We start from the raw sequence: 16471 nt of genomic DNA, 5'->3' as shown, positions 1-16471 counted from the left end.
AATCTGTTGTCCTGTCTGTTACAAAGGCTTTGGTACCTCAGAATTCAAGTATAAAGGCCCATTTCATTGAGGCAATAAGAGTGCAAAGGAAAGCATGCTCAGTAGAATATTAAACTAGATATAATTGCTATGCATGTTGATGCTTTCTGGTAGTCTGGATAATAGAAATGGAAAAGGCAGGAGCCAGGCAAATTCATAGTCATCATTGTGTAGTCCCAAGATAGAAAGGCTCACTGAGATGTAGTGAGAACTGAGAACGTCTAAAGTGGAGTTGGGAGATGGACACTGCAGTCACCAAAACCATAGCATCTTGGGGTGGCTAAACTTTAAAAAGGAAGAAAACATGAACTACCTGAGCAACCAAAAAGACTCTTTTTATGTAGTGATTCCAGGTCTTTTCTCTCCAGAGATGTGTTTTGTTCTGATCACAATTATTTACGTGCAATAACATTCTTATTCAGAATAAAATGTTCTTTTCTGGTGGTATAGAAATAGTATGTACATTATGAGAGATTTATGTAAAAAGTCATTGTAGTAGTGTAGAGAAAAATCTACCATAGCTATCTTTTCCTTTCCCAGATCCTTTTAAATTTTTAGGTTACAGTTATAGAAGCTGTCAGTTTTAGGACATCGTATAGGTCGTTCTGATGATACCTTCTTTATTTGTTGGCCTATTGTAACTCTTAAAGTGCATTAACATTTTGGTCAGCAAAAGTGCCTGGCATGTCAATGCACTAAATTTTCATCTAGGGATTTTTATGTATTAAGAATGTGGAATTCCAGAAAAAAAAATATTTGCAGTTGAATGTCTCATAAAACAGGTGTCTCTTTCTCTTCGAGAAATTAAAGATTAAAGAGGAGAGGGAAGGACTGCGTTTTGTGGAGAGGGAGGTTGCGTATGGTTTGATTGCTGAATGGAGTAGCTAAGTTCACTTGTTTTTCTTATTTAGGCATCACTACAGGATAGACTTCAAAGGCTTTAAATTACCCAGCTGTGTGCTTTTCTATTTTCTGCTAGGATGTCCACTGTTTTTTGCAGAGGCAGATGTGGTAGCAGACACTTAATCAGATTGTCAGGGCGCAGCAAGTGTGGGCTGCTCTGTAGGGGAAGGGGAGGACCTGAGCTTGAACACAGCTAGCTCCCAAGGGACACGGGGGAGATGCCCGCTTCTCACAGCTTTCAGGCAGAGCTCTTTCCGCAGGGGTCTGCTGCAAGGCTAGCACTGCAGCCTGTCAGAGCTGGCCCTGGGCACAGGCAGCCACAGCCCTAGGAGACAGAGGGATTGCGCTCAAGGTCTTGACACAAATTTTTCTGTAATATTTCATGTGTCAGAGCCTTAAAGAGGAACAATAAAGAGATATCGAAGGAGATCAAAGCGACTTAAAGATTATAGTAGCGTTTCCCTGCTTAAATGGTGTCATCAGAATTGCACTGGGGTGAGCAGGTTAGTTTCTGCAGCTGATGCTGCAGTTCTGTGGTGTGTAGCTAAGCGTTTCAAGCTGTTGGTGTCTTACATCTGACTTGGAATCACAAAACGTTGTGTCTTTCAGCTTTACTGCGTCCTAGAGCCTCACTTGTCAGGGAGATCAAGGAAGCATACTTTACCATCCAGCTTGCTTCTTATCAAAATATTTATGTTGGTCCAGAAACCCCTAAATCATTTTTTACTTGGAAAACAAGTTAATACTGTCTCTTTTAACTGGGGTTTATTTCAGACTCTATTAATAATTTATCTGTGACTACCCAATTTGTTTTTTCTCTTCCTTATATTTATTTTTCTTAGTTGTTGTCTAGGATCTTAAGTCTTTGTGTGCTTTGCCATTATTTTTGTTTATGTCTTTCTGCTATCAAAGATGAGACCGATATTCCTACCTCTAATAGATATTTTCCTTCACCCATATTTTTGCAATTACTGCATGTGGGGCTTGATAAGACTAGTGATTCCTTTATAACCCACAAATAAACTTCAGACTAACAGAGGATGGTAACTGTCTGTCACTGCTGTGGAGGTGAAGTAGCAGCCCTTCTTTCTAAGTAAGGATGGAAAAGCAGTGATGAGACTTGCTCAGAATCTGGTAGTGAATGTACCTCACTGGGAGTTGCAGTAGGTTCTCTTAAAATGTTTTCTTCTTCTAAATTTTGATCCCATCCACTTTGTGTGGGTGTAACACTGAGAAAGTTATTAGCTTAAAAATATACGAATCACTGATCTGTCTCATAATCTGTTGGATGGGTAAATATGGACCCTTACTCAGTGTCATATTAGTGAGCTTTAAAACTGAGATACTGAGAAAATGCGTTTTTGTAACCTGTGACACTTACTGGTTCGGGGCTTTTATATGCATGACCTTTAGATTGCATTAGCTTTCTGTTAGTGAGCAACTAGAATATTTATGAATGTTTTACTTAAGTTGCTCCATTATAGCTTGCATAACGAGTTCATTACCTCTTCTTATGTGACAGTGATAAGCATTTTTCCCTTTTCTGTTATTACATTTGAAGTACTGTATTTCCTTTAACTTCTAGACAGATGAATTAAATTTCAAGTTGTATGCTTGTCTTAAAGCTAAATTTTGAGTGTTAAAAACGTATCTTTAATACAAAATGAAGAGGTTTCCTTCATTATTCCAAGATGTATATGGAAGTTAGAGAACATTTACTTATTGTTGAAATGATTTTGAAATAAAATTATTTTTTGCCACTTATTGCACGTATCTTTTTGACACTAGCTGTCTTAAGTAGACTCCTGTAAAGTCTTAGGTCTGAATTAGAGGTGTCAAAGTAGGATCAAAGTTAAATTGCTTTGTTCCACTTGTAAATCTTTAATTTTTATTTCTTTGGTTTGAGCAACTTGTGTGTTAAGAAAAAGAGTGCTCAAGTGCGCTGTTTTTATTATTGCAGTAAGTTTTCTCAAAGCTTGCATATTTTTTGACTGTCATGTTATAGTATTCCAAAATAGAAATTCAGTGACTAGCCTTTGCATTGTAGTCTGAGATTTGAAATGACTAGTCAGAAATGTTGAACAGCTTGAGAAGCAGTTCTCATAAACTGTCCTTGAATTTACACAGTTTAGAAGGTTACATTGATTTTTCTTTTTTCTTTTTTTTTTTTTTTTTTTTTTTGACTAGGCAGGAACTTTGGGTCCATCAGGCTTATATTTCATTGCACAAAGAAATGCAACTCTTCGTAATTTATCTGAAGTTTATATATAGTGGATACCTACTCAGTGTTCTCTGACTTGCAGTAGAAGTGATGTGATAGACTCCTCTTTTTTTTATTTTTTTAAGAGCTCTTTATCCCAGAGTGAATCTTTGGTGGCTCTAGTTCCCTTTCAACTTGTAGGCAACAGATGCCAAGGAATAAACTTTGAACCTTACAAGATGTGGGGAGAGGCGGGAGGGAGAAATCATGTGGTGCTGAGGCAGCATATTGTCCTGCCATGAACAAGGACTTGGGTTTCATTAACAAACCTGAGTCTCGTTCCCCTGTCTGTTGCCACTGTGAGCTTCTTGAAGATGACTTGCAAAAAGTAATCAGAGCGTGGGATTAGGGAGGAAGGAGCAGAACGAGTGCCATTGGTGGTCAGTTGTACTCTGATAATTTATAGAGCACTGAATCCTAGATTGAAGAGGCTGTATTTTCCTTCATGGGTCACGGGGTAAGTGCCTCTATAGCAATCTATTCGGAGGAGCTGTCAAGTTATGAATGAAGATGCTGGGATTTGTATGTCACGGGAACATGGGAATGACTCCTGTGTTTAAACACTGGGATTCTCCTAAAACCTTCTCTCTCTGCTAAAATAATGCCTAACTAGTCAAGACAGCGACGTATCAAATAACAGGCTACATGGGCTAAATATTTACTGTATATAGTTCAACTTCTTCTGGAGGAATCTCAGACTTTTTTCCCATAAAACTCCATAAATAGGTGGTGAGCAGCTCATGTTACAAGTTGTGGTTTGTTTTTTTGTTTTGGGGGGGGAGGGTGTTGGGTTTTTTTAAGTGGGAATGGGAACCTTACAAACATAGCTGTGCACTTTAAACACTTTCTAAAGTGCCTGCAACAGTAATACATCCTTGTATCTATCATTGTCATTTATTTATTATGTGTTTTATGAATTTCAGTCTGAATCCAAGCTTTTCAATGGCTCTGAGAAGGACATCTCTTTATCTTCAACCAAACTTACAAAAAAAGAATCTCTCAAGGTGAATTCATTTCCAAGTAACTCCTCATGGACTAGAAATGCATTCACATAGTTTTACTGTATTCTCTAACAAGAAGGCAAAAGTGCCAAGTAGTGATGAGACCTATGGAATATTTAAGTATTGTGAGAAGTTGTGGTGTTGATTCTCTTCAAATCTTATTGTACTGTTACTTGAGTATGGGCTTCTATAATGCAGTCTTTAAGATGGCACAAGATTATGGGATAACTCAGAAGATTATAGGATAATTCAGGTTGGCAGGGACCTCAGGACATCTACATGCAATGAAATAACAAATTGAATTATCAAAGTTACAATTTGCATGCAATACCTGTGGTTTTTCTACTGCCTTCTTCCCCCTGTGTTGTAACAAGACCAAACTCCATTTGGCACATATCATGTCAGCAGAAACATAAAATTATTTGCCTCTAAAAGAGGGAGATACGTTGCTGCAAATTTCTAATGGGGAGGGAAAGTAATTGGTGTGTAAAGACTACCGATCAGATAATGTACCTATAAAACTGAATCTTGTCCAAATTTGGTTTTGTACTTTACACCAGGAAAACAAGCAGGGGAGGGGGGTGGGTGGGTTGGTTGGTTGGTTGGTTTTTCCCCTGTGATTCTAACAGGAGTTTCAAAGTCCTTAGTCTTAAAAGCAAATTGCAGAAGAATCTGAAATTGGTTATGTCACAGCTGCTCTTGAAACAGAGCATGAAATAGTTGTTCACACCTTGAAGTGAAATGCTGTGTTTTAAAGCTACTTCTCTGTGTCGGTATTGCAAATTGAATTTAACAGTTTTTTCCTCAGCTTGTATTGATAGATGTCTTTTTGTGCTCTGATTACTGGCTTATGGCTGTGGCATTGTAAATATTTTTATTATTATTTACAGGTTCAAAAGAAAAATTACAGAGAAGAAAAGAAGAGAGCTACAAAAGAATTACTTAGCACTATCACAGACCCATCAGTTATTGTTATGGCTGACTGGCTGAAGGTCAGAATCCAAGTGTGAAACCTGAGTTGAAGATGTAGCAGCTGCTTGCTGCTTTCTGACCAGAATAGAAAAGGCTCAATCTTTTACTTGCTGTTAATGTTTTTCTACAAGCACAGCAGCCACTAATTGCATCCCAGGGTCTGTGTGCTCAAATCCTAGGGGAATAATAGAGGAACCTAGCTCCCACTTACTGTAGTCGCCATAGTCACATGCATCTTGTGTGTATAGCCATTACCTTCAGATGAGTTGGCTTTACGATTCTTATTTTGTCCTTTCTATTTTACACTTTGAATTGAAGCTCTGTTACATCTGTAACAATAGTGAAAATGGTTCACTATTGAATATTAGATATTTGATCATCTTTGATCATATTAAATCATATTAGAACATATTAGATATTTGAATACAGCTTTCTTTGTGTATTTCTGGTAATTTTCCTTTCCTCTCTTGAGAACTAACTGTCCTCTCATACTGGTACAAAAGGTGAGGAATTAATTTCTCAAAGATAGCAGTCAGTGTCATCAACAGTAGTGCAGTTTATATATTTGTATATAATTCCTTAAATTTGGAAACATATTCCTTGGAAATATATTCCTCGGAAATTTGTAAATAAATTCCTTGGAAAGAAAAAAGGTCTGTTACCCATTTTTATAGTTAGCTCCAAACAATAGCTTGTCTGCAAAAAGTTTCTCCAGTTTTTGCAAAAATCAGTATAAACAGGCCAAAACATTGCTCAGAGGTCAAGTTGGCATTCAGTCCTACAGACACAGAAGTAACTAAAATCCAGAGTTGACAGAATTAATGCAAGCAGTCTAATCAGATGTGCAAATTCAGGGACTTGAAAAGATCTTATATTTCACGTATGGGTTGAAGCTAACAGCTGTTAGAAGAGGTTTTTATCTAAGAAATTCAAATATATCTGAGTTATTTTATGAATATCCTATTTTTCTTATCGGATGTCTGCCCTGTTTGCAGAGGAGCTCTGTTTCCAAAGATTACCCTGTCTTCATGGTAGTGATAAAATATGTTCCAGATAGGAAAACTGATGAAAGTTTCAGATGAATTGTCATACTTCCCATATCTGGATGTGTGTGTACCCATTTGTAGAATAAGTATTCATCAAGAAAGAACAGAAGAGTGAGCATTGAAACTGTACCTTTGTATTGTCTTTGATAAACCTGGATAAACTTCTGATAGACCTGATAAACTTTGCTTGAAATAAAAACTAATAAATATTTCAATTTTAATTTTCATTTTGTTAAGGGGGATGGTTTTGGTATTGGCTTCACTGAGATATAACTCTAACTATTTATCTTCTAGATTCGTGGTACCTTGAAAAGCTGGACCAAACTGTGGTGTGTACTGAAACCAGGAGTGTTGCTTGTTTACAAAACCCCCAAAAATGGCCAGTGGGTAGGAACAGTGCTCCTGAATGCTTGTGAACTCATTGAGAGGCCTTCTAAAAAAGATGGCTTTTGTTTCAAGCTTTTTCATCCCTTGGAGCAGTCCATATGGGCTATAAAGGTTAGTGGTAGCGTACATGGTTCTTAACGGATGACTAGCATTAGCCAGCTATGAGTAAAGACAACCTTAATGAAAAGTTGAACTGCATTTTCTGTTATAACTTTAATAGTTTGTTTATTCTGAATATAAGCCTTCAACATCTAGTCCTCTTCATCACAAAAAGTATTTGATTGATGCTGCTCTGTATACTTAAATAGCTTCAGAAGTGTGGTGTGCAGAGGGATGCCATTAAAAGAAGTTAATGCCATCACTGGCAGTCATGTAAGCAGAAGGAATGAGTGTATAATATTATTTTTTACATCAATTGAATCTGAGAAATTAAGGAGGGAAGTGATTTGCCAAAATGAAAGACTTGAGATGAGTTATAAACATTTCTTGGCTTTCAGCCCTCTATTCATGTAATAAAATGTCAGCGTAGTTCAATTTGCTTGTAAGAGTAGAAATTCAAATGACTTCCTTGTGCAATAATAGCTTATATTGCAACTTGTTAGCCAATTTTGTTCCTTTTTGGCTACAATTTTACAGAGATAAATGTTTTCCTTCAGTTCTGATGTCTGTTTGCTTTGTCATACATGGCATAATATTGTGAGCAGCTCTTATCTGTAAGTGTTGAAAAGCACAGTGTGTTCTGTGCAGCAAAGGTTTATTTCAATTTCTCATAAGAATCTTTAATGTTTGCTATTACTTATTGTCTATACTGTAGTAAACAAACTATTGTAGTCCTTGTTTTGTGTTTGCATATGGAGAGGGGGTGTGGAAGCACAGCACAAGTGAACATATTTACCTCCTGAAATGACATCTTGCTTTAGATTAAATTACTGTACAATATTATGACCCTCGTCATAATAAATTAATTATGCCCTCTGCAACATACACCTTAAGATAGCTACTAACTGTGAGACTGTATCTTCTGATTCTTAAATTGATATAGATGTACTGTCACATCTGTAGAATATGCTGGATTGATTTTGTCTTCCTTATCTCAGACTGGGAAGTCAGTTAGCTAGCATAATTCCTGATGTTTGTTTGTGGTCTTTCTGAATTGTTATCATTATCAATGTTATCCAAAGTTACCAAACTTAGATCGAATCTTTTGTAGTTGCTTTTGAATGATTTTATTTTAATATTGCTTAGGAGGACTTTTCACTAATTAGTGGTGATTTCACATTTGCAGAACACAAACTTACATCCTTTTTCAAAGCTATAGAGTTTGGTGTTAATGTGCTTTAATTATTTATGATCATGTATACATACATTGCAAAGTGGTGGCCTGTCTGCAGAAGATCACAAATCAGTCTTATATTTCTTTATTGCTTGGCAATGAGAAATGGATTTGTTTGTTTTTTTAACTAGATATTTAGAATTTAGAGGACATGCCCCACCAGATTTTTACTTTTTTAAGGTAGGTCAAATTTTGAACCTGAACAAGTTGATATTGTCCATTCTAAATGTGCTGAGAGCTGGAGTGGCGTTTGTTCATTTTGGTATGGCTATTTGCAGTTGAGAATTACAGGATTTAATTAGATAAAAGGCATTGAAGTTTGAAACCTTTTTCTGCCTTGTTCACCTAGTCAATGATAATGTCCTTGTTACAGATTTATTATCATGAGGCAAACTTTCATAAGCGTAATAGCAATTGACTGATTTACAGAGTAGATTTGCCAGAACGAGCCTGAAGTCTAAGGCAAAATGAGCCTTGTTTGCAGTGAGTGCAGGAAGATGACATTGCAAGAAACACTTACACAGGTATAAGTACTGCAAGAGATTTTCTCACTTCAACACACGTCCCATAGTGTGTCCTTCTGGCAGACTGCAAATTCTCTTCTGCAGTGGTTTGTGGCCAGTCACTTCACACGCTCCCTTAAGCCTGTTGCTGTGGTCTTTCATGTTCCTCCCACGCTCTGAGGTAGCTGATGCACTGTACCTTGTTCTGTCTTCCTCATGTGCCCAGTCCTGATGCCATTTCAGTTTTCTAAAATTAGTAACTGGAAAAGTTACTGCAAATAATTTATCATAAGTAAATTTAGTCAAGTGTGACTGCTTATCAGTTTTTATTGCTTCCTCTGAATGTTCATGACATTTGAGTTTTATTGGCATGAATATTCTGTAGGAAGTAAACTTCAAAATTTTTTCAATCTAGTGGAATTTTTAACTTGCCCATTACCTTGTACTGGAGTAGTTGTACCATCATTCTGTCAGGAACAGAGACAGTTCAAATAAAGTCACCTAACAAATTGAAACTAATGTCTCTTGTGTACAGAACACTAACATACTGAAAATTGATTTTGAAACCATAATGGGTGATATCAAAGAAAAATGTCCAGTGCTTTTGGAACAGTAATCAATTAGAGGAAATCAAGATCCACGAGCAGTTATTCCAAAATAAGTCATCCTACTTAAATGTTCACTGCAAATTATTCATTGGGGTTTAATCAATGTATTGTCAAAGCACCTAGGGGAGTATAGCTTTCTTGCATTATAAAAAACCCCAAACCACAATTCATCTCTAAGTTATAGTTGTTTGATACAGAGTAAGTAGCGTACCCTGCATGCCCACAGTATAACCCTAAAGGAGAGATCTCACGGGCAGAGGTCTGCCCTTAGTCCACATTCTGTGACCTGAGAGTTTCAAGGACTTGTGACGGCTGAGGTCTTAGCATGGCGCTGGTGCTCCCCTGGTGCCGCGGTCCCCTCTGTGCAGCACCCCAGCACCTCTCCCAGCCCTGGCGCTGCACCGTGCCTCGGTGCTCTCCCCTCCCCAGGGGCCCGGTGAGAGAGAGACCTCTTCCCTGCCTGCCCACCCTTGCGGTGAGGAGTGCTCATGCATGGGGTTGTCCCTCCTGGTTCTCATAACTCGCTAACTCCTAAATCCCTGTGTTGCCACTTCATCAAAGACTTCTCGTAGGTGCACCTTTCTGCTCACTTGGAGGGGGACTGGGGTTTGGGATCTTGTTTCTAACACCCAAGTTGCTGTTACTCTGTACTGACTATTCGGGAGTTTCTGAACATCATTTACACCAGCACTAGCTTGCCTGTATTGGTATTTAAGTGCCACCAAGACTCCTCGTTAGTCGCCTCTCGCCCTCAGAAACGTTCTGGCTGTCTCATTTGCTTGCTTCTAAAATATCTGCCTTTATCTGCTTGTGCTCAAAACTTCTGCTGGCTTTCCAATTCCCTCTTCTAAGCCTTGTACTGGCTTTTCATTAGGCTTCTATCTGAGGAAATCAATCCAGACCAAAATGTGTTAACTCATCAGTTAGGCAGGCTTAACCCAGCTTTCAGCGATAGCTCCAACTATGTTTAATACAGCCCTCTTTGCCTACCAGTTGTCTTAAAGTTACCATAGGTAAACTTTTTTTGAAGGGGCTTTAAAATGGTTGTTTAGCATTTTATTCCAAAATGAAGCTCGACAGAAATGGAAAGGTCTTTTGGATTTATTTTTTTTTCTTCTAATTTGGAATGTGAAGAACTTCATAGTGAAAATTAAACTTTGGCATTTGACATCCTCCGTGTGTCTTTCAGTTGAACATAATGTCATGCTGTCCTGCTGATACCCTTTATAGAGAGACTTAAGCATCTAACTGTCTTTTATAGATCTGGGCATCATCTTTTTTTTTTTTCTTATTTAAATGCCAAGCCCACAGTTAGGCACCTAAATATTGTGTGGAATTGACTACTGGATAGGTAGAGAGGTTGAAGGGGAAGAAGGGAGGGAGAAAGGATGAGTGGGTTCCTCTAGCAATACATAGTGTTTGGGTGGGAGGAGTTATTTCCATTTTATTTAAATATCAGTTGACTCATCTGTCTTCTGAAGACAGGCAAAAATCACACAGTTCTGGAGGATGCTGCTGAGACACCAACCACATTGTCATGTAAAATAAGCATGAAGTGGATCACGGAAGAGGGCCTCCCGTTCTCTGCAGGGGTTTGGCTTGCCCTCGTGTCTCTCTATGCTATGAACCGTAGCATCCTCATAGGAATTGAGAGGAACCTTTGCTCTCATCAACAATGAATGGAAGTGGAGGGGGAAGAGCCAGTTGCTGTACAAATGTGGGGTCTTCTACTAGGTTGCATTTCTTGTAAATCAACTCTCTTAAACCACCCCACAGACATGTCTTTTGTTTTGCTTGCTTTCAGTCTTACCTCTTCAGCTGAAATATTGAGCTGAAGAGGAGAATGGCTTGTCCCTTGTGATCTCTCTACACCCATCTGCAGGAATCCCCAGACAGTGAGGGTGACTCCCCCGTGGCATTCCTTTTGATGCTTTTGTCATCTTGCTATAAGTAGCATCAGCAGAGCATTTCCAAGTTACTAGTCCACGTCTGATTTACCAAGAAAAAAAAAAAACAAACAGCCAAAAATATTTGAATCCCAAAGACCGTTCTTTTTAAAGTGGTGTTGAATTGGGAGCTATACTTAGAATGAAGTCTTTGAAGAAGAAATCCAGTAAAAGAGGGCTGCCCATCTTTCCATTCATGTCTTCATTAGATGTTGCTGAGTGACAGTAAATAGCCCTGCAGTGTGTCAGCTTGTTATTACATTGAATGATAAACTGTAAAACTGAATTAAAATATCTGATGCTGTTGCTTGTTTTGTGTATTTCAAGGGTCCCAAAGGCGAAGCAGTTGGTTCTATAACTCAGCCATTGCCCAGCAGTTACTTGATCATCCGAGCCGCTTCAGAATCAGATGGTAAATAGATATTTCAGCTTGTTTCCGCAGTGACAGCAGTTAGTTATTAGAAAGCGATGGCTTCAGTTGTCTTACCATGTCTATTACAGCACTCTGATTGCAGTTTAGTCATTGTTAAGGTTCTCCCTTAACTTAGTGCATCCAATTGTGTTGGTACTAGTAATTTTTCATGGTTATTAAAGGAAAAGTTTGACCTGAAGAAACTGTCGTTGAACTCTTTGCAGGTGCCTTGTGTTGGCTGGGTAGAGGAGGGGGAAAGGTTTCTTTCAGATTTAACTATATTAATGTATGTCTAAATACTCAAGCTAGTGCCTTTCTAAAGTGCTAATGTGGACATTCTTTCTAATGAAAGCATTTGTATTATAAAGTACAGCAGTTGCACAGAGTTCTAGTAGTAAAAATTCCCTCAAAATACAGTTTTGTAACACCCTTCATCACTGGGAAGGTGATGGTCAATATCAATGCAATCATCTTCAAAGGTTACAATGGGAAACAAAATTTAAGACTGTTCTAGCAACTGCTTTCCTTCTACTAGTTAATTAAGCATATCCCTGCAGACTTTAAAAATAGGACTACGTTTGCCTTCTATATTTGAAAAAATGGATTAGATACATGGAAATGAAGAAATAAGGAGCAGAAAGAACACACAAATTTGTTTAGTTACTTTTTGCCCCAAAAAATTAGAATGTCTGCTATTTTATATTGAAATGGCATTTATATGCTATCATTATAGCTCCTTTTCCACATTGTCATTGTATTACATGAGCAAATTTTGCCATCTGATGCAGTTACTTAGTTTTCAAAACTAGAGCAGGGCTGCAGGCAGCTTTGGAGGAATTCAACAGTTAGGGCCTGGATGGAACCATACTTGCATTAAGGAAGAAATGCTGGAATATGCTCTAACAGAATAATGATATACCTCGCTTGTCCTACCCTGAAGCATCCCTTGTACCAGAGCTGGGTAGTTATGACTTGTTTTTATGTCCCCACCAAATTATAAAATCCAATGCATGTAACATGGAACAACTCTGAAGTATGTCTTCAAAGGCAATGTAAGCAGACCCAAAAGGACTGTGAAATTAGAAAATAGAAGTTGTATAGTTTAGTTAAAGCCTTAATTTTTAGTCTAATAATAAATTTGTCTTTAGGCAGGTGTTGGATGGATGCTTTGGAGCTGGCACTGAAATGTTCAAGTCTACTTAAACGTACAATGATTAGAGAAGGTAAAGAACATGATTTGAACTCTTCAGCAGACAGTACTCATGTCTCTCTCTATGGTCTGCTTCGTGCTAACAACTTGCACAGTGGAGAAAACTTACCGTAAGTGAATTAATTGCTAAACCTGATTGTCCTTTTCGCAGAACCTTGTAGTGATAACTTCTCCACAGGAAGAATCTCTTTCTAAGGTTGCAGTTCTTTTTGCTCCTGAATTCTCTCTATATGCCTTATTTGCACTGTGTTTTATATTGTATGTGGATAAAACAAATCTTTTTTCAAGCAAAGTGGATACAGAGGAAAGTTTGGCCTAAGGAACTCAAGATTGAGTATTACCTCAGTAAGTTTAAGTACTCAGTCAAACTGTTAAAATTTAAGTACTCAGTTAAACTGTTAAAGTTTTAATTTTTTGTATCTTGAAGTTGGTCTCTCTTATTAGCTTCACTTGAAAATAAGTTTAGTACATGTGACAAAAGTTGGTAGATGTGAATATAAGTTGCTGCTCTTTGGTTAAAGAAATGAATAATCCTGTTGTTATTTAAATGGTTTCAGCATGTCTCAGCTTTGAATCATCGGATGAATAATGATTCAGTCACCCTATTATTATTAAATTAAATGCACAAAAGTTGAAATTACCTAGTATAACCTGGTATCTAATGTCAGAGTGCCCTTGAGTAACTCCCTGTTTATTTCAGTAAATACTTTCAGCCAGATTTTTGGGAGCATAAGCTTTTGTGGCAATGTATTACTAAACAGGCATGGCGAATGAATGGTGTTTTCAAACACTGCAATTGTGGTGCCAAAGTGCATTAGAAAATATAAAAGATTTAGTCCTTTATTTGAAGTAATTGGGTCTGAAGCTTGCGCTGTGTGGAGTTTCTCTCAGTAATCTTCCACCAATTCAATGTACTTTCAGGTGCATGTAAATTTATTTCAAATAATCCCTTTTACCTATGAAGATTTAGCTGCCCATCTGTCTTTTCTGGGTGGGCAGGAGTTTTGTACTGCTGTTAAGAGTATGCTCCTGTATTTGAGACAGAAGACCTGGACTGGGAGAAATGCAGTTCTTTCTGGCATAGATAGTCTGAGAAAAGCACAGAAAAGGCAAATTATTGCCCCTGGCCCAGACTCAAGGCCCTGTCCAGATGACCAAGCAGGCTCAGCTACAGTTTTACTCCTTCCATTATCTCATGGCAACAATAAAACTGCTGTGTACAATCCAGCTGGAGATCTGTGCTCATGAATAGTAGTTTAATATCAGTAGCTGGCCCAGATTACAATCACAGCAATTAGCTACAAGTGTTAAGTCTAATTAAGACTAATGGTTTAATTAAGTAGATCTTTTGATATAGCATATTCTAAGAGTATTCAGTGTGCTTAACTATCTAAGCAACAAAACCTGCAGGCCTCGTTTTAATGGGGTTGGCAGGAGAGGGAGAAGAAAGGTGAAAGCAATTTTAGCTTCAGCTGAGAGCTAGCTTTTTTAAGTACATTAATAGCAAGAGGAGGTCCAAGGAAAACATTGCACCGATAGTTGTTGAAGATGGTCACCTGAAAAATAGGGATGAAGAAAACGTGGAGACATTCAATGCTTTTTTGCCTCAGTCTTTAATAATACTGGTAGACCTTGGGCTGCCCGGTCCTCTGAGTTGGAGGACCACGAGTGTGGGAACAGTGACTTCCCATTTGTGGACACTGAAATTGTAAGAGACCAGTTGTATCAGCTGAATGTTTGTAAGTCCATGGGGCCTGATGGGATTCATCCCGGAGTACTGAAGGAGCTAGTGGATGTTACAGCAGGACCCCTCTCAATCATCTGCCAAAGGTCTTGGGAGTCTGGGGAGGTCCCCGCTGAGTGGAAGCTAGCCAACATTATTCCAATTTACAAGAAGGGCATAAGGGAAGACCCAGGAAACTACAGACCTGTTAGTCTAACCTCAGTACCTGGAAAAATTATGAAGATTATATACTGGCTGCTATTGAAAGACATTTAAAGAACAATGCAGTCATCGGGCACAGTCAACATGGGTTCACAAAGGGAAAGTCCTGTTTAACTAATTTCATATCCTTCTACAATAAGGTCACCCACCTAGTGGATGAAGGGAAGGTGGTGGATGTAGCTTTCCTGGATTTTAGTAAGGTTTTTGATACTGTCCCTCACAGCATCCTTCTGGATGAGTTATCCAGCTGTGAGATAAGCAGGTTCATGACACCGCTGGGTGAAGAACTAGGTGAACAACAGAGCTCAAAGGGATGTAGTGAATGGTGCTACGTATGGCTGGCAACCAGTCACCAGCAGTGTTCCTCAGGGCTCAATCCTAGGGCCTGTTCTGTTCAGTATTTTTATCAATGACCTGGATGCAGGAGTTGAATGCACCATTAGCAAGTTTGCTGATGATACCAAACTGGGAGGTGCTATTGACTCTCTTGAGGGACAAGATGCCTTGCAGAGGGATCTAGATAGATTGGACCATTGGGCAATGATTAATGGGATGAAATTTTAACAAGTCCAAATGCTCGATCCTGCACCTAGGATGGAGTAATGCCAGGCACAAGAATAAATTGGGAGAGGAGTGGCTGGAGAGCAGCCCTGCAGAAAGGGATCTGGGGGTGCTGGTTGACAGCAGGCTCAATAGGAGTCAGCAGTGTGCCCTGGCAGCCAGGAGGGCAAACCAAATCCTGGGGTGCATCAAACACGGCATAACCAGCCAGTCAAAAGAGGTGATTATCTCGCTGTATTCAGCGTTGGTACAGCCTCACCTTGAGTACTGTGTGCAGTTCTGGGCCCCACAATTTAAGAAGAATGTTCAGGTCCTTGAATGCATCCAGAGGAGGGCAACAAAGCTGGTGAAAGGGCTGGAAAGAATGTCCTATGAGGAACATCTAAGGAGTCTGTCTAGTTTGGAGAAAAGGAGGGTGAGGGGTGACCTCATTGCTCTCTCCAGCTTCCTGAGGAGGGGAAGTGGAGAGGGAGGTGCTGATCTCTTCTCCCTGGTATCCAGTGACAGGACTCGTGGGAATGGTTCAAAGCTGCACCAGGGGAGGTTTAAACTGGACATTAGGAAGCATTTCTTTACTGACAGGGTGGTCAAACATTGGAACAGGTTTCCTGGAGAGGCGATCAATGCCCCAAGCCTGTCAGTGTTTAAGAGGCATTTGGACAATGCCCTTAATAACGTGCTTTAACTGTTGGTCAACCCTGAAGTGGTCAGGCAGCTGGACTAGAAGACCATTGTAGGTCCCTTCCAATGGAACTATTCTAAACTTGGTGCGTTTGACAGTTTAGTGAGAAGAGTACATCCTATGTGTTTCCAGTGAAGCTAGTTTGACATTGCTGCCAGATCAGGCTTGATATTGGCAGTTTTAGTGTGTATGTTATTAAGATCCTGGTTTGGAAACATGAAATTATTGTGTGAAGTTGAAGATTCATTTAGCCTTTATTTTTTGTAGGTTAAATGACAGTGAAATTGAAAGGCATCACTTTAAAGATCAAGATATGTACTCTGACAAATCTGATAAGGAAAATGACCATGACCACGAGGAATCTGATAACGACGGACTGGGGAAAAGCGAAGAAAGTGATAGCGACACATCGGAGCGGCAGGATGATTCTTATGTCGATCCAGAACCAATTGATATCAAGGAAACTACTTATTTAGAACAGAGTCATGAAGAACTTGGGGAGGTAAAAGTGCTGTTGATGTAGTGAGCAAGCAGCTTCTCCAAATAGAAAGTTGATATTTTAGGGGTCAGACTACGCTTCAAAGCTGACTTGCAGGATTGGCTTTTATATTTTCAGCAATAATGGGGGGAAAAAGTTCTGTTCACCCATGTTCTGCTCTGTTT

General features: G+C 39.0%; 1 protein-coding gene across 7 annotated transcripts in view; it reads left to right on the top strand.

Annotated features, from left to right (window-relative positions):
* The window catches only part of OSBPL8 (oxysterol binding protein like 8), a 99164-nt gene that overhangs the window by 65325 nt on the left and 17368 nt on the right, over positions 1-16471 (top strand). For all 7 annotated transcript variants that reach the window (XM_072863931.1, XM_072863921.1, XM_072863960.1 and 4 more), the window contains 6 exons: positions 4126-4206; positions 5094-5195; positions 6516-6719; positions 11326-11410; positions 12559-12730; positions 16076-16310. In XM_072863931.1, coding sequence (XP_072720032.1) covers positions 4126-4206; positions 5094-5195; positions 6516-6719; positions 11326-11410; positions 12559-12730; positions 16076-16310 — 879 coding nt within the window. The remainder of the gene's footprint in view (positions 1-4125; positions 4207-5093; positions 5196-6515; positions 6720-11325; positions 11411-12558; positions 12731-16075; positions 16311-16471) is intronic.

This window comes from Ciconia boyciana, chromosome 1 (genome assembly GCF_034638445.1).
Source record: "Ciconia boyciana chromosome 1, ASM3463844v1, whole genome shotgun sequence".
NCBI classification, from domain to species: Eukaryota; Metazoa; Chordata; class Aves; order Ciconiiformes; family Ciconiidae; genus Ciconia; species Ciconia boyciana.
This window is presented reverse-complemented; position numbering and strand designations above follow the sequence as displayed.